Source organism: Malurus melanocephalus, unplaced genomic scaffold (assembly GCF_030028575.1).
Source record: "Malurus melanocephalus ecotype Western Australia unplaced genomic scaffold, MMel_1.1 scaffold_49, whole genome shotgun sequence".
In the NCBI taxonomy this organism is placed as follows: Eukaryota; Metazoa; Chordata; class Aves; order Passeriformes; family Maluridae; genus Malurus; species Malurus melanocephalus.
In genome coordinates, this window is record NW_026623281.1 from 1,533,123 (window position 1) to 1,551,723 (window position 18,601).

The 18,601-nt window shown below is 38.9% G+C and overlaps 1 protein-coding gene across 6 annotated transcripts in view; it reads left to right on the forward strand.

Annotated features, from left to right (window-relative positions):
* Nucleotides 1-18,601, forward strand: part of ZMIZ1 (zinc finger MIZ-type containing 1) — a 315,504-nt gene that overhangs the window by 174,394 nt on the left and 122,509 nt on the right. For all 6 annotated transcript variants that reach the window (XM_057365193.1, XM_057365192.1, XM_057365197.1 and 3 more), the window contains 2 exons: nt 521-630; nt 14,386-14,499. In XM_057365193.1, the coding sequence (XP_057221176.1) occupies nt 571-630; nt 14,386-14,499 (174 nt within the window). In that variant the 5' untranslated portion in view covers nt 521-570. The remainder of the gene's footprint in view (nt 1-520; nt 631-14,385; nt 14,500-18,601) is intronic.

Consider the following 18,601-nt stretch of genomic DNA (forward strand, 5'->3'; position numbering starts at 1 on the left):
ATACCTGAAAAAACACAGTTTTTCTAGAAGGCAGGAACTGCTCAGCCCTTTGCTCTAAGATCAGGTCTATTCCACGTGAGCTAAGTTGGGCATCTGGACATTTGTCATTCTGAAAATCTGGGCTCAGTTGTGGATCCCAGTTCTTCCTCCTCTGTCAACTTGGCCATTTCAAGGGCTTATGAAATAGGTCGGCTCATTGGAGGAGAGTCCAAAATGTGCCTGTTATCTTTATTTCCAATCCAGAAATCCAATTCTTCAGGACACACATTGTATGCTATTTTTGGTCATGTAATACTGATTCATTTAATATTTATGGGAGGTATTTTCTCTTAGAGTAAGATTAGGAAGAATCCCCATGCCTTTGTCCTTGCAAAAGCCAGGCTGTCATTGTTATTGGAATTATTACTGTTTTATCTCAGTGTGCTTGGGGGTTTCTTGCAAGCAGCTCTGTTCAATTGTTCAAGTGGTGGAAGTGTATGGACTGTGTTCAGTGATCTTCCTTGTCCTTTTTGTCTTGCAGATCGAGGGATTTTAATGGCTTTCAGGTAGAAGAAAGTGGAGACAATCAAAATGAATTCTATGGACAGGCACATACAGCAGACCAATGACCGGCTGCAGTGCATAAAACAGGTAAGCTTGAAGGTGGAGGTCGCTGCTGCTAACTGAGGGTTGGGTGTTGTGAGGTAGGTGCTGTGCATTGCAGTTACCTGTTTCTTAATGAGAGTCCTTGCCCTTCAGAGGGAAGGAATGAGACATTGTAATCTCATTGAAGAGAATATCTGCTGTGAGAGGTGGTGTATTGACCTCAAAAGCCAAACTCTCTCTTATACCTTTCTAAGAAATCTTCAGCCTGGAGATTCAACAAATCTGCCTCAGCTGGAAGCAGAGTGATGCTCGTCCTGCCAGCTCAGCTCTGGAGCGTCACAGCAGGCAGCCGTCATTCTGGTGCTCAGAGCACAGTAATCCACAGTTCCGATGGACCGGTTTTGATTTTAATCCAGTAGTTGACCTGAGACCTGCACTGCCTGGAGACTCAGAACTTGGATGGTTGGCACGCCTCCAAGTGCTCAGAGTGCTGCTTAATCAGTTWGCATGGAGACTGTAAAAACTTCTGTTGGTGAGCTAAAATTTTCAGAAGCATCTGTTTGTGAAGATGAAGGGCTCTTCACATGCCACTGCCTTGCAGTGAATTATGTCTCATTTACAGATTTCCCCACTGTAACTGCTTGCAAATGCTTTTATAACCAAGTGAAACTACAAAGGCAAGGATGAGCAGAGACAATCTTTCCCTGCTTTACCTTTCTTAATGRACCTTGCCCTCTAGGGTTGCAGGCAGTGTGTGTTCTCCCTTCACATATCTTCTCATGCACATGCAAGAATCCTAATAGACTTTCCTTAGCAATGGTCCTTTTAGAGGAGGTGAGCAAGAGAATAGTTTTTCATGTTAATGTTTCCTGTGTTTAAATCAATGCATGCATGCAGCAAACAGGTGCATAAATGCAAATTGCACAGACATATTTTGAAGATSCCATCTGGATCCAGGAGATGAGCTCCAAAGTTCATCTCTTCAGACTGGTTGAAATTTTCTGAATTACATTGGAAAAACAGAAAGTTGTTATTCCATGAAGTAATGTTCCCAAATCAGTTTTCACTGTTGTCTGGGCTGTTTTCTTTGTTAAATCAATCACAGCACAGTTCTGCTGCTGAAGTTTTTAATTTGTATATCTAAGTTAAAAACCTGCCTGCCTACTTGTGCCTTAGGACATGTGCATATGCCTTCTTGAGGCAACACCACATTTCTCTGTTCATAGATTTGTACTGTAGACACAAGTGCCCTAAATCAAAGGAACTGATAAAAGATAAGCATARGGGTGGTACTGGATCAGTAGATCTGGATTTTCAAATTTATTTCTTTTATCTACAACTTCCTYGAGAGAAGCAGCCATGGGCAARTGCTGATCTCCTCTCTCTGGTGAGCAGCCGTAGGACACAGGAAAATGCAGTGAAGCTGTATCAGGGAAGGCTCACACTGGGCATTAGGAAAAGGCTCTTCACTGAAAAGATGGTCAGTCACTGGAACAGGCTGCCTGTGCCAGTGGTCAYGACACCAAACCTGTCAGAGTTCAAGGAACATCGAGATGACGTTCTTAGTCATATGATTTAATTTTAGATAGTTGTGTGAGGAGCCGAAGCTGGACTTACTGATACTTAGAGGTTCCTTCCAACCTGGTATATTCTTTGATTTTGTATGTTTCTCTTCTCTTAGTTTCAACAATCTCCATAATTATGTTTTTCTGTTTTTACTTAGGTGTTAGTGGAAGTTTATATTTTCTAGTACATGTTGTATTGCAGAAATATGTAGGTTTTTGCAAGTCTGGCCATTCAGATTCTTTGGATTATATAAAAAAGGAATACAGCTCACACCTAAACCAGATGATTTCTCTCTCCGTTTTTCCTTTATAAGAGAGGATTTCAGAATAAATCAAACAAACTTAGTTCATAGGTCAAGGAGCAGAAATAGGAATCTTTCCCCACAGAATTGCTGGTCATAATTCAGCCTCACTCTGTGCTGTCTCTCTCTTTCATCACTCTGCAGTGAAAGTTAATGCATCTAATGGCCCTTTAGAAGCCTGAGGAAARTAAGAATTTGAGGATTTCATGCCAGTTTCTTATGAACAACTGTCTGGTTCAGAAAAAACATGCCCTTGTCTGGTACAAATTGGTGTCCTTTTTGGCCATCGTAGCCCATAGGATGAAGAATGAAGGTTAAATTGCAGAACAATTTAACCTTCTAGCTATAAGAACAGACCTTTACATCAAGTGGAGACAAATGGAGGATGCTGCTCAGCTCCTTTTTCTAGAGCTGTCGGGTTTTGTACATAATTTATATTATTTTAATTAGATAAGAGAATATCAAATTACACTTCTTAAAGTTTTCAAGAGATAATTTTGCCTATGTAATGGGTACTCCATCAGTTAAACCACTAAGTTCATTTATACATAGTGCTGTTTTGCATACACAGGATATTTCTGCAGTGATGAAGGCCAAGGGGAAGGGAGAAAGRTCACACTGTCCAGCATTTGTGTAGCACTCTCTGTTTCCTTTGATCCTGGAAAAAAGCATGTGGCTTTCTGGTAGACCCAGGRGCATGCTTGTGTCAGAGCTCAAAGGATGCCAGAGGAGGATCCCCTGCTTGGGAATGCTTGTGAATTCACCATTCCTCCATTCTGTTTAGGCCCAAAATAAAAGAAGAGAACAACAGGAAAACTCTTGTTTTCAACTCATGACAAACTTTTATTGACCAAGACAGTGGCTGAACACCAAAAATATGTCTCGGAAAGCTTTTTCTGGTGAGAGCGTCAATACTTGTAGTTTTATTGGAGAGTAATAACTGAATTTATTTTTGAAAAATTATGTTGAAGAAGRCATCATCAAAACTGCTGTTTGCTTTTTCATAGTTCCAAAGTCTTGTGCTGTTATCTTTGCCATAGTGGAGAAAGAGACAGAAACTTATTTTGACTACCTTTTTGGAGGATACTCACCTCTCTGTCACAGGATCATAAATTTCCAGCATGAGAACATTTRCCTTGTTGTGTTAGACAGGTGGCTGACTGATACTAGAAGGAGTRATTTCCAGTTCACCCACTGAGAACTGGACTGCACACTGCTCTGTGCATATTGGATTTGGGAGCAGAGCAGTATCTTGCATGGCCATATAAATGTATCTTCACCTAATCTGGGGGTTAACTGCAGGGTCAGRTGAAAAGGTGTCTGTCTTCCTTTTCTTCCTGGTCTCGTCTGTTATCCTCTTTTCTCAGACAGTGAACAAGCAGTACTGCTGTTCTCCTGAACACACGTGTGCTTTTGGGGTGGTTAACACAGCAGTGGTGTGGAAGGTGCATTGCAACAGGGGGAGGAAAGGCATCCTTCCTTGGCGCCCAGCATCTGCAAGTTTAATAACCGTGCTGGCAGCCAGTGGCTCCTGCAGCCAGACTGAGAGCTGTCTGCCGCCCTCCTTGCCCCTCACTCCAGCCCCTGAGAAATGCTATAAATGGTAATCCATGTGCCTCTTTAACTAGATCAGGTTTCAGCACAGGGTCAGGACAGGCTTTTTTTTTTTTTTCCCAGCTCTGTGACTTGTGAGACACCCACAATATCCTTGCTGACTTCTGTTCCAGGATCAAGGTTGTGTTTTACCTTCATCTTTTTTAGTGCTTTAAAGCTACAAACTCAAAACTTGTATATGATCAGCTAGTTAGGAAATGAAGTGTGTGTTAAGAAGTGTTTCAGAATAGATGAAAGGGCAAACTGAAGAGGTGGCTGTGTATTTATGCTTAAAAAAAMCCCAGACTTCTGTGGAAGGCTGGAACAGCTTGTGTGGTCTCTTTGTAGCTGATTCCCTCAGTATTTGTAAGTGTGTGTGCTTTAAAATCAAACATAGCTTTTTTGATGTACAGTGGAAAAAGCCAAAGTAACAGGCTTTYCTTAACACATGCAATTAGTTTGTCATGACACAGGAGACTCTTCAGGGTACAATGAAGGAAGCTGCTTTTCAGGGCATAAGCTTTTTTCTRTAACTCTTTGTCCTTAAAAGCAAAACAACAACATTACTTTCGTGCAGAGCAAACGTCTGATAGCCCTTGAGAATCCCCTGCCCTATTTGAGGCTGCAGCAATAATCTGTTGATGTGCTGAGGGCTCATGGCTCAGGTGGCTCTGATGTCCACCATGAAGCTGTGGGGCAGCAAGAACTGCTTGAAAAACTTAGATCTGATATAAATCTACAGACTTCTACCTTTGTGTCTCTGTTTGCTGTCAGTCAGTTTTGTAAGGTTTCTGCATGTTTCTTCTGAAATTCTTGCAAAGAAGAAGATGGAAAAAAAAATCTTTCTATATTTAAATTACAAGGAACCCTCCCCTTCAGAAAGGATGTGTGTTATCTTCCTGCCATGCTGAGCACAGTTGTTAGGCTCTGTACTAAAGCTGTGCTGAAATGTTAGTAACAGGTTAAGGGGAAGTGTGAAGAGCTTTCTGGTGTCAAAAGTATTAGATCATGGTGGAAACAGAGAAGGGTGTTTCTACTGCTTGTGTCAGGGTACATCAGGGCACRGAGCAATAGCATCAGATGAGGCTGGATCACCACTTAACTGGAGACACACGTCACATAGCTGTTTTCCAGAAGCAATTAGCATTTCTCCCCTCTTTCCTTGCAGAAGGCTTGCTGAATTGCTGCCTTTCAGTGCTTTTTAGTGTCTACCCAGCCATTCARAGAGATATGCTAAAAGTTGTAATTGCTGTGTGTTTTTGTTGATATTTTCTTGCTGAAATTGGAAACAAGCAAGCCCATTYCTTTCATCATTCAGCAACTGGGTTTTTGGCTGCTTGCAATTCAGRGGAAAATAGAATTCTTTTTATATTTACATAACTGTTTTTAACTGCTGAAGTATTTGAACTAATTCTTCTGCTCTTCAGTGTTATTGTTGCAGACTCATGTAAGTGGTGAGCAGTCCTAAACATGTCATTTTTAGTGTATTTTGGACTGGTTACCAAGGACTGGTATGAAATTATAGCTGAAAAGATTTTAATAAAAGGAAAAATGCTTCCCGTACATTTTTCATTTGCATGTGCTTACAAAACTGCCCACAGTAGTTTCATGAAAATTTCCTTCTTGAAGGACTTTGAAAATGAGAACTATTCTTACGAAGAGTGCATTTATTTAGAATACCCTTTTGTTGGTATTCTAAATAAGTGTTACAGGAGTTTTAGCAGCTAAATATGAAATAAGAAGGCTAAAGGGAAAAAAAAACCTGTTCCCTAAAAAAACATTTGATGACCTCAATAGTTTGATGACCTCAAGTGTTACAGKTTTTTGGTTGGATAGTCCATCAGTGCTGTGTTAGTACTACGATTTTTTCATATTTTATTTTCTGAGACCTATAGCCACAAGTCTTGTCTGCTTTCATGCTCAGTCTATTGGAATATTCCTCTGCTAGACTTAAGTGTGTTTAGGAAAAACTGACAGCAGACCAGCTTTCCTGGCTCCTCTAGTCCATTTAGAGACTTGYCAGTCAACATTCCTGCTCTGTTAGATCCTGTGTCCTGGTAGGGAAGCCATAAGGGAAAGAGCAAAGAGGCAATTTGCTAGAAGCACTTCTGGTGGGAAGGGAGAAGAAAGCACCTTCTTGTTGTTTGCAGTATTAGGTTGGTTTGTTTATCTGAAAAGATTCCAGTGGGTGGAATACAGCCCATCATGTTGTGGGATAGAATGGTAAAGTTGTGRCAGGTTCACTTTTCCCGTTCTTAGTTCTGCTGCTTTACTGTAGCACCAGTCCTCAAAGGCTGGGGTRTTAGTACTCTTAATATTAGTAGTGTTGGTATTCTTAGCATTTCCATTTCAAAATAGAAAATGGACATTTTAAACTCACACAAAATCTGCAGTACCCATGAGATTTAATATAATTTTATTATTTTGTGTGCAACAAATTAATCTCACCTCTTATTTAAAATAGTTTGGGTTTTTTTGTAAATAAGGATGAATATTGAAAATGCTATAAATCTGTAAGTTGAATCCATGATATCAGCTTTGTGTCAGATGAGCAAAGGAAGTCCTTTTTGCCARCAGCTGGGTCAAACTCTGAAAAGTGACACAGGACTCTGACTTGTGTCCTGCTATTTCTGGATCATCCTTCTTACCCGTGCACTTACTACTCGAATTCCTGTGTTGTGTGCAACAGCAAATCCATAGAAGTATGATGTAGATAGACAGCGTTTGCACATAAGGACCATCCATCATTTTTACCATTTGTGGAAACAAGTGTTTTCAAAAAAGTTGTTCRAAGTGCCTAAAGTGTTTTCAACTCCAAGAGCCTTCATCTGTGCAGACCTCTGGCATCATCTCCTGAAGGAAAAGTCTCTTTGCTGATGGTGTTCATTCCTTATTGTCTCTGTGCAGTAACGCATTGTATGTGAGCAAGTCACACAGCAGGTGCTTTAGGCAGTTCTGTAAATGAAAAAATGTCTGGGGAGACATTTTTCCTTTTGATTTGTAAATATCTCAGTAATGTCTAGCTRACTGGTATGACCTGTAAGAATAGGTCATGTGAATTTTACTTCTTCCACAGTGGTATCAGTTTGTGTAGTCGTCATTTTAAATAGTCACCTTGAGATTTTATCCCTGCATAGATTAAGAGAGTAAAATAATAAAGATTAAATCAGTTGATTAAAAGTGCTATAAAAAGCTCAATAACTAAGTAAATTAATCAAATGAGTTAAAAAATGAACTTGAGGTAAAGATAAAGGGATGCTGGTCTTTGCTCAGTATTTACTGTTTTCTTTTGAAAAAGAAGCTGCAATGGACAAAGGGAGCAAAGGTGACTGCTCTGTTTTTTGTAAGTAGGCAGGGCTAACATGGTCTTAATCTCTCTCTCAGTATATCTAGTGCCTCTCAAAATGTGAGCCTAATAAAATATTTATAAAGCCTCCAATGGAATGAGCCATGTAAGTGCGAGATAATTCTATTAATTAGGGATCTCTCAATCTCACAAACACTAAATTGGGAGGGGGGATTATCTGAATACAAAGTGCACAGCTTGAGCCTTTTAATTTTTTAATAAATAAAACAATCTTTGATATAGAAAGGGACTGTAGAGAATTGAACTATCTGTAACCATATCCAGATAAATAAAATCACACTCAGAAAAGGCAGAAAATAGCTCAATACTCCCCTCTATCCTCATGAAATAGACCATTTGTTTTGAATATTGATTGCAGATGAGTTTTTAATATACTGAGTATGGCTCCTTGTAGATAGGGCAAGGTGTGTATAATCACAGTTGACTGTAAAAATAAAGAGATAGAAACCACCTATTTCAGATTATATAATTTTCTATGTTTAAAGCGTGTTCTTGGGAAGTGTCCTGTATTTCTGTACATGAGCTCTCTGGCAGCCAGTGGAAGGCATGCAGGGAGAGGGAGAGCTCTTGGTGGTTGGAAATGTGAAGCAGAGACTTCTGCATAGGAGAGGGAGACAGGCTCATGCTTGGGCTCACTCACWGAGATTCCTCAAGGTTTGGAGTAACAAACCTGTGAACCTCAGAACTGTACACAAGCAATTCAAATGCCACCAACTCTGTGCAAAATTTATGCCATGCTATGTCTGGACCATCATTTGGAAAATTTGGGCTTCATACTGGGTTTTGTATCACTTGAATTCTGGACCTGTTGGAAAGTTTTGAGAGCACACAGGTGACCGTGTTGTCTAAACTTGGCYGAAGTCTGAGTATTATACCAAGAGTAAATATGTACAATATCAGAACACTAAAAATCTGTATTTCTGATTGGCACCTTTCTTTGTATGCACTGTGTTTTATGGAGAATAATGAAGAATTTTAATAATTTTTTTTTGTGGCTTGAAATAATTGAAAGTACAGGTTTTTTTTATAAAAGGAGGGTGCTGTGAGGCAGCAGGAGTATTTCTGCTCTGAACTTAACTGTGTCATCCTTTTATATTGATGATACAGCTCCACCTTTGGGAGAAGTTTTGCGATGCGTTTAATCTAAAGCTGCTGCTGAGAGCAGAGTCCTGGTACCTTCCCAGCCCTGTCCTTTGTTTGCTACTTTCCTTGAATCAGGTCTAATGATTGTGTGGTCACATAACGGATCCYACTGTAAGTAATGACTGAAAGTCAGCATTTGGGAGGTTAAACCATGGTCAGAACAGTAAGTGTGGTCTGAGGCCCTGGAAGTGCTGGAAGTACATGYTTGGGCAAAGAAGCTGGCAGAGAGCAACCTGCCATTAGGTCTAAGTATTGCCAACAAAATGTATCTTTAGTTTTTAGCTTCAATCTAGTATTGATATGAAAAAATGGTGTGCTATGTARCATGTGCCCATTCCCATGGGCTCCTGACAGTCCTGCTGTGGAGGGGCTGACACTGCTGCTGTCTCCCTGCTGGTGCTGAGGTTCAAGGACCTGCCCTGCCTGCCACGCTGGAGGGCCAGTGCACCTCAAATTGTCGGTGTAGAATGGGGCACATTCACCATGCAGACGTGTCTTCTTGTGCTAGGCAGGAGACAGCAGAGGGAGGCAGGAGCCTTCCAGGGCTGGCAGCCCCCAGTGCTTGCATTTGCTGGCAGTGGTTGTGGAACAGCAGCCCAGGCTTTCTGTCCTGCAGAAGAACAGCTGCCTCCTGGATTCCTGCCCCAACTGGTAGACCAGAACCTTTGCCAAGCATGCAGCCTTGCCACATGGTGTRTAGGAAGGGGTTAATTTCAGAGCGAAGAAAAGGCTACCTACTTCTCTCTGTTTTCTTTTTCTGTGAACTGAAAAGCTCCCTGTGTTGCCTGTGTTCTGTGTCGCTGATGTAAAATTCCCAGACTCGTTGATTAGCGAAGCTAGACAGTAGACAGGGTCCAAGTGGCTAACCATGTGAGAAATTCAGTGACTGTAGGCTACTGTTAATTAACCTAGAATCTAGCAACATGGCATAATGTCTGTGTGATAAGTTATATTATCTTCAGCAGTTCAATTAAATCAAGGAGTGAGACACAGAGCAGACGTAACTCGGCAAAACAAACAGACAACTTGAGTCAGCCTTCATMATTTGCTGCGACATCACGTAAATAAATGCAATAACTTGTTTAGCATAGTTAAGCAGTTTGCTGCTCAAAAACTTATTTACGTGACATCTCATTTTGAATAGGTTARGTTGTGGCAAATTAGGTCTCTGCCTTCAGTCTGATGTATTCCACAGAAATGAGAGAAAAAACCCTCCACCAGAAATGTCATTTGTAAATTGAAATTCAGCATTTGTTTTCTATACCAGCAAACTGGAACATACGGATTTCATGTTTAAATGATTCACTTTCCATATCATTGCTGTCGCGTTAGCATTTCTTGATGTGTGTGAGATAATGTTAAGCCTCTGTAATTGCTCTTAATTTTGACTGATGATATTCTTGCATTGCTTACTAGACTGTTCTGTCTAAAGTACACAAGTGTACAAATGGGTTGCAGACTTCTATGTTTAGAGGAGATAAACTCTAACTTGTCCTTGCCAAGTTTCAATGTGGGTCATTGGTTTTAGTCTCCAAAATCGTATTGAATCTTGGGCTGCAGGAAGTTGTTTTTCACCCACTTTGGTGTTGGTGATATGACTAAGTACCCAATTAYGCTTTACTACCCTTCTAAATTATAAGATCTTTATGATAAGGGCCTGAATTAATATGTGGAATGAAGCTTATATTTTTGTGCCCACTGCAGAGTTCTTTTTGTATATCAAGACTTTTTGATCACTGTTTGATTGAAAGGGGGTATCAATTTCCAGTCATGTTGTGGCTGTATTTTGAAATGTTGGGGTCAAAATTTGCCACATATTAGCTGTTGTGTGTCGCTCTTAATGTAAATACCATTGCCCTCACTCCAGGCAACTACAGAGCAGTGGACCATGGAATGGGCACACAGACATTTGCTGTGGAATCTGATGAACTCGAGTCCTAGTCTACCTGCATCCTTTRGCTGTATGTCCACACAAATTTACAAAGATGGTCTGTTCTTTATGTAAATAGAGCATTTAAGCCAGAGGTGGTCACAAGCAGCAAATGTTCCCACCTTCCCTGGAATCCAGCCAAAATGTCAGCAGTTCTCAGAAAAGGGCTTTGCTGGTACAGTTCACTCTTCTTGGACATAATAAAATGGAGAGCAAAGTCTTTTGCTGTTCTCTCTATTCCCCTACACCAGACTGTTAACTAAAGAGCTACAAAGAACAAAAGATTCCTTCCAAGATCAAATATAAATGACTCTGAGACTCAGACTCCCTTTAGAGCATCACCTGGTGATCCCTGCAATAATGATATGCTCCCATGTACCAAGTATTTCTGTGATTTCTGTTCCATTCAGGCTGAGGGSATATTAGATTTGGAGTGTTATAAATCATTAGACTGAAAATTTCCTAAATTTTTTCARTTATAGAAATTGTCATGTTTCACTAATAGTCTTCTGAAAAGCAAATGATACTGAAAACAATCTGGTAAATAACTGCTTCATTCAATTCATTGGCTTTGTTCATTTCTGCTTCAGATTTTATTCATACAAACTCTCTCCGCTTGCTGAAAACRTGATTGCTTGTAAGCGTGGTGCTGTTAGGTGGCCCTTCACTAGTAGCTTTGAAGATACACCAAGATGTGTCATAACCAGACCTGCTTCATTGTCACTTTTTCTAAACCATGTACTAATGAGGTGGATTTTTCCCCCCCTTGTTTACAAGAAGCACAGTTTCAGACAAGACTCTTCAGGCACATGCCTTGCTTATGTCAAAATGCTGCCAATAATTTCAGTTGAAGAGGATAGAGCCATGCATGGAAAATGCTTCACAACAAAGCTGATGGATGGATCTGGCATAAGCTTTGTTTTGTACTTCTGTTCTTGGATCGAGAGCTGAGAAAGTCTCTTTAATTTCCTGTTCAATGAATATAGTAGATGTAATAGTCTTCTCAGGCAGGCTTTTTGTTGTGAGAATGTGAATGACATTGGGGCTTTTTGCTCTAGGTACAGTGTTTAAGCTGTCAATAAATAAAAATCCCAGTAGGCATTTGGAAAGTCTTCTTATGTAACTGAGGGAAGAAATTGCACCTGCCTTCATGCTTTGGCCCAATGCTGGAGCTTCTCTTTGTTTTCCACAAAAATAKCCTTGCCCTCTGTCATGTGAAAAACTGGAGGAGAACCTGAATTTAAAATTATTTATAAAGCCAAAAGCTGTGAAAAATATGCCCCAGACAGAACTGTATGTGACATTGCAAGGWGTGTCCTCTCAGGACCAGCTTTTCTCTCATCCCATGATCTACTCAAACCGCTGCACACAGGCAGAACCCACTGGTGTTCTGATTTTTTTCTTATGTTTTGTTTGGGGAGTTTTAGTCTGTAATKAAACTAATAGAACTGCATATCTAGTCCAGTTTCTAAACAAGTTTCAGTTAGGCAGTTGCCTAACATTTAAAATGTCAGGTTTTCAGTATCCCCTTTGTATTTAAGTGGGTTCTGATAGTGTACCTCAGGGGTCAGTCCCAATGCAGGGAAATAACTTTGTGGAGGGTTACAGAACAAGCAGTAAAAATCAAGTCATTGAGGTCACCCCTGCTTTGGCACAGGCAAGTAGATGAAGCCTTTTCTTCCACAGKAAAGTGCAAGTATAATATATGTTGAAACTTAAGGAAAAAAAWCCTGCTTTTCAGTGGTGTCATGGTAAATGGAAATTACCCTTATATAGTGCTAAACTGAAAATGAAGCGTATGGATAAGAGTGTGCTCTGCTTTTTAACTGTTAGCCTATATCTATAAAAATTGTTCTTCAGGTGTGGTGTCTTTCTCAATGGGGAAATTTCATTGTAAGCTTTAGTAGATGTCAGCTTTACTAGAAGATACTGTGTGTAGCTGGCAAGCAGCAGCACTGGTGAAAATAAACGTTATGTAGCTCTTACTTAGGGCTTTTGATTGGTGGATCTCAATTTATTTCACAAGGAGGGAAGAGTTATTAAAGRCTGTTTCACATACAGAATTGCTTAGCTTTCAGTGAATTCTTCCTTATGTTGTTTCTGTGTGAATGGGAGTTTTGGTTTGGTTTATTTTTTCCCTTCTGAGAGATCTGTGACCTGAGTCCTATCAGTACAGTATGTATTCAGTATGGGGCAATTTGTTCACCAGCTCATGTGTCTCTCTTGCCTTCTGGAAATAGTGTATTTGATATTAGCAGAGCTTACACATGCTATTGTAGAGGGGTTTGAAGCAACTTCTGTTTCCTCTGCAGATCAAAGTGGCCTGTGGAAGGAGCACTATTCACTGAGAGATTTGGTGTCAGGCAGTCACTTCTCTGGAGGTTTAAGTGAAGCGTTCAAAAAGGCATCCTTTTCCCTTTTACTTGGAAGATGCATAACCCAAACTACTGGCTCTGTTCATGGGACTTTTTTTTTAAGTGAAGCCTTAAAACATGCCTTCTTACATGTACTTACTTGGATTCTTGTCTTTAATCTGGATACAYAATTGTTGATTCCTCCAACAATTAGACAATCAGGTGGCAGAGATGTAATTGTGAAATGCAGTCTAGGTAAAGCCCTCTCTGGAGGATAGTGTGATCTGTACCCATGTGCTAGAGCAGAGATAGAAACCTGCTTTGCACAATGCCTGTCTGCTTTTTCAAATTCTGCTATTGTTTTAAAAACCCATGACCTGCATGTCAGTCATCTCTTGTTAAAACAAGGCCTCTGACCAAGAGCATTCATTGAATAAGAATTATTCAATGTAATATGATCCAAAAGCTCACTGACTGGGAACTCCTGAAAACCTGGCATGGGAAGAATTTTTTTTCCCCCTTTATTTGTCATTAAGTTAATATATAGAGTTACTCAGGCATTGAGGGGATGAAGGGGGAAAAAATATGTTCGGAACATTATAGTTCATCCAGATGCTTAKWAATGACATTATAGTTCATCCAGATGCTTAGAATAGTCTCATTTTCCCAAACTATGCAACTGATTTAAAAGTAATAATATATTTTAAAAATTATGCCACTGAGATTTGTGCCTCCCAGATAAAACACTTGTATCATTTTCATATTTTTCTCGGCAATTTCAAGAACTGTAAAACTACTATTTAAAAAGATACCAACAAATTTTTCTCCTTTTGTTTCTGGAGTTTTTACTGAAACATCTATCATCATCAGAACTGGAGGATTTAGTAGCCATATTGCTGATGTAAATTGAATTTCTCCTTCTTGTGCTATCCCTCTGCTTCTGCTAAAATGTTGGAATACTTTGGTAATGTAGACAGTGAGGGATGACAGTGTAAACAATAGTATTAGGTAAGTTTTTAAACTGCCTCTAAAAKCAGGACTTCCACTTGTTCAGTAAAAAAGGAGAAATTAATGTGATAGTAAAAAAAAAAAATCCATTGCCCATGCAAATTTCAAAACAAAGCAAAGATTGAAATCTTGGTTATTGGAAGTGCTGTGCTGGCATGTCCCAGAAGTGAGGCATTAGCCCATATCAAAGACACTGAACCTAAGTCTAAAATTTCCCTTAATTTGGGCTCAGGCAGTTTTGATTTCCAGGTAGAATCCATTATGATTTGCAGGTGGGAGAGGTGGTGCTGAGGAGGAAAGAGTAAGGGGAGCTCTGATAYTTACAGCTTGTCTCTAAATAATGAAGTCATGCCAGAAAACTGTGTAAATATTAGTAAGAATGAAGTAGCATTTTCTGCATTTACTGTGTGATTTRAAGTCTTGCTTTTGAATTTGGTGCTGTTCCTAGTTTCCAGACTTTACAATAGTGTGATGTGGAAAGGAATATGTCAGCTTTTGTGTATGGTATTTACCATGTTCCTTTGTCTTCCCTTTCCAGCACTTACAGAACCCAGCAAACTTCCATAATGCAGCAACAGAGCTCCTGGACTGGTGTGGAGACCCCAGAGCCTTCCAGAGACCATTTGAGCAGAGCCTGATGGGTTGTTTGACGGTATGTCCATCCTGCTGTGACAGTGGCTCTTGTTCTGATTCTGCTTTATGCCATGTGCAGTCTGTCAAGGCCAAGGGAACTGGATTTTCAGAATCAGCATTTTGTGGGAGTTTTTGTCATTTTACCTTAAATACACAAAAYCAGATTGTAAGACCTGTTTATTTGAGTCCATTGCTTAGCAGAAAGCAGAATRCAATAACAAGAAGTTGGAGCATAAAAGGGCTAAACATTTTTAGTTAGATTACTTACAAATGCACAGGCTAGGTTATTTGTTATGCACATGCAGTATTCCTTTGTGGTTTGAAATTGCTAAGTGAGCCATGTTCTAACAGAGTAATGAACTTTTCAGGCATTTATTTTCCTTTGGCATTTTTGGTAGGACTGAAGAACTACTTGCCTTTTATTCTAAGTACACTGTGCTTTCAGCTAAGCAGTGTTTCTGACATGACTGTTCAGCTTACTTGTTACATATATTGACTGCAGGTCTAATCCTGACATAYTAATTCCAGCAGTTTCATTGATTTCAGTGCTTTTCTTTCCATTCACTTTTTATTAAGACACTGGGGTTTCTAAAGTGACTTCATTATAATGCTTTAAAACACATATTTGTGTGTGTATTTTTTGTTTTGAAGATTTTATTTTCCACACACCCAGCAACAGCAATCCAGAATTGTTATGTGGAGTCAAGACTTCAGAGGAATTAAAGTGTGACTCGAGCAGGAGTGTTTAAAAGCCTTACTACAGTTTGCCAAACAAGTTGATAKAAATAAATAGTCACAAAAAAACCGCCCAGAAATTCTGAAATTATTAATGAAGAGACTGTCATTCTATTTGTTGGGGGACAGAAGTGCATGGATTATTTTCATACAGTGTGTAGCTGGTGGATTTAAAATATTAGGTCTGAACTTAGTTGCCAGAAATCCAAATGTTAAGGAATGGCTCCATCTTAGTGTGCTCCAGTGTATAGCATCCCTCAGATTTGTGTGTCAAAAAGTTAGAATAAATCCAGTGATAAYAGAAGGTGCATATCATTCTTCGTATCAGAGAAAAAATAAAAGGAGTTAAAAATGTTAGTGTCCAAAGAGAGAATATTTAACAGTTCTGTTTGAAGTAAAAGTTATCTGTAATGTCAATTATGAGAAAATGCATAATGTCCAATGTGACTATTAGTATATTTTATTTATGCTTTTTTAAAACTTGGGTAGCATTTGGCAAAGGAGAATGTAATTAGGCAGTCTGTGCATAGTATTTCTCTGCAGTCCCTGCTAGAATATTGTGAGTCTGACCTGCAACTCCCTTGCTGTTTAAATCTTTTCTTTCTACATAAGCAGATTTTTAGGCCTGCCCAAGTGGAGGGTCATAATAAGGTCTGGTTTCCAGTGATTCATTCTCTTCACAGAGTGTACAGAAAGTGAGCAGGCTCCATGAAAACTGGTGAAGTAATAKGCAGTATATGTTTTCAGTGTATTGAAATGAAAATACTGCTTTTCTTCTGACAAGAATGAAAGAAAAAAAGATCTTACTAGCTAAGTACCATTAATATTTGAGCTGYATATATTGCTTTGCTTCTTACTTCTCCCTGAAATCTGAACAAGATGGCATGTCCCTCTTTCCTAAGCTTGTTATGGGAGAGAACTATCTGCAGTCTAGGATTGACTGGCAGCAACATCTTTATCACATGTTGTAATCTCATTATATTCCTGACAAGGAAATAACACAGGAACTTAACCAGGTGGCTTGTTCTGTGTTTGATAAATACACAGGATTTGCAGAATGCATATAAACTGCAATGAATATGTTTCTTGTTCTTAATTTTAAAATCCTTCTAAGAAAGATATTCTTTCATTTCTCACTGTGTGCATCCCTCTTCCTCTTCCTGCTTCCTATTAAACAGACTTAACTGCAGGGTTGTATCCCAAGAGGYTTGTACTTCCTCTGTCTTCTTAATACATTAGCAATACAGTGGCCAAGGTCTTTTTTTTCTCTCTCTTCTTATAGATATTCTTTCTATCTGAACTTGCTCATACATAATTTCTTACTAATTAATATTTTCTAGTTCATAATGTAGCAAAGGTGGATTTTGAGGCATGTCATTCCCTTACAGGAAAAGGGATTTATCTACTTTTATTTAAGAAACATAATAGAACTTCAGTCTGTTTTCAGAGAAATTATTCAGAAAGTTGCTAAGAAGTGAAATTCCAGCTGAAATACTGGAATATCAGGGGTAAATTTAAYACCAGTTTGCTTAGCTTCATGTTCTGCACTATCAGGGGCCTCTTTTCCTTAATGTTGACAAGGTTTACCAGTGTTCTCCTTTGTGAGGATTATGCTAAAAGAAAAATGAAAAATCAGTATGGAAGTCTATTCASCTACTGAAACAGGATTATTGTTTTATTTTGCCAGCCTATAAAATTACCTTCAAAACCAAACTCCCTTAGAACTTCCATATTTTTCATACACTTTTTAAGTGATCTCTACCATCATTACAATATTTGATCAGTGGCTCCTACAGGCATTTAATTCAGAAATTCTACAAAACAAAAAATGCTTGCTTGCTCATAAAGCTTCCCCTCTGTAGTATTCAGAATGAATTTTTATTTTTGTGACAATCTGTTCTGTTAACTCTCTGACCAGGGAAATTGTGGTATGCTAAACTGCTCTGGAACCATCAAGGGATCTGAAATCATCATGTCCTATGAGTGGATAACACAATATATACTAATCCAAATTGATACATACTAGGATGTCATGAATGAAGAAGGGCAGGTTCTCTCAGGAATGTGCAAACCATTCAATTTGTACACTGCGAAGTTGAAGTGCATCAGATGTAATGACAGAGCATCAAAACAGATCTTGTGTTACAAARTGGTCAGTTTAATAGATGATCTCAGACAGGCATAACATAGGTATAAAGGTATAAGAGACTCTGCATCATTTAAGTCTTATGTATATTCTTTCACAAAAATTAACCAATTAGATTTAATGCTATTAATAAAGGAAAACTATGCTCACAGTCTTGGAATTAGGCTTTAATTTAAGAAGTGGTTCTTAGAAATAGTTCTGTTTACCTGACATATCATCTTGCTGTTGGGACTGTCAGTAAYATCTGGTTCACTTTATAACCACCTGTATGTTTTTATGTCCTGCTGCCCATCTCACAGAGCCTGAATAGATCCGGAAGAATGATCTTGGAAATATTCTGCCTGGGCATTAGCAGAAGAACTTCCAGCTTCATTTATGGAATGACTGGTTTTGATAATAATATATAGAAAAAATAGATATATACGGAATAATATATAGAATAGGCTGTTGTAGAAGGTTTTCTAAAATTGTAATGCTAGCATTTAGGGAAATCTGGGTGACTTGGAAATTTCATGAGTTTGCTGGACAGCAAGTGTTGAACACCAACAGGAGTGTAATGTTTATCTTTCCTTGGTGATTTTTTTTTTTAGAATAATCTGTGTACAGTATATATACTGGCTATTTGCAGTAGATAATCTTTTGCATATCAGCAGTACTTTATAATCCTGGAGTTACACTTGCTACTGTGGGCTCCACTGGCATCATATGCAACGTAATAGGAATAGTGTTCTTATTTCAAGAAGCTCAGGGTTTGTGACAAGAGCTGAATTGTACTAGAGAGGTACCTAATAAGTACCTCTTTTCAGTATTWAAATACTTTGCATTTGTTATGTAGGATCATTTAAATGATTACTCATTTAGAGGTGATATAATTTCTTTCTGTGATGAAGAAATTAGGCTAAATCCTGTCAAGGCCTACCCATAAAACTCAGGCATTATTATGCAATGAAAACAGTTGAAGAGAAAAGGATACATAGGTAAACCAATGGCTTGTGCTATAAAAAGCATTTGTTTTCATTAACTAAGCCCCAAAAACTGTGCCTCTTCTTGCCAAAATGTGATGCATGTGCGTTGTCATTAGGTTCAAACAGTTCTGACAGACACTAATTCTAGAGCTTAAGTTTTTGTGCTTACCCATTGCAGAAAATCACCATAGTGAGTGGGTAATAAAAAATTATTAAGAATATTCATTTCAACAGATAAATAAAAAGTCAGGGATGAAGGGGTAAGCTTTGAATCT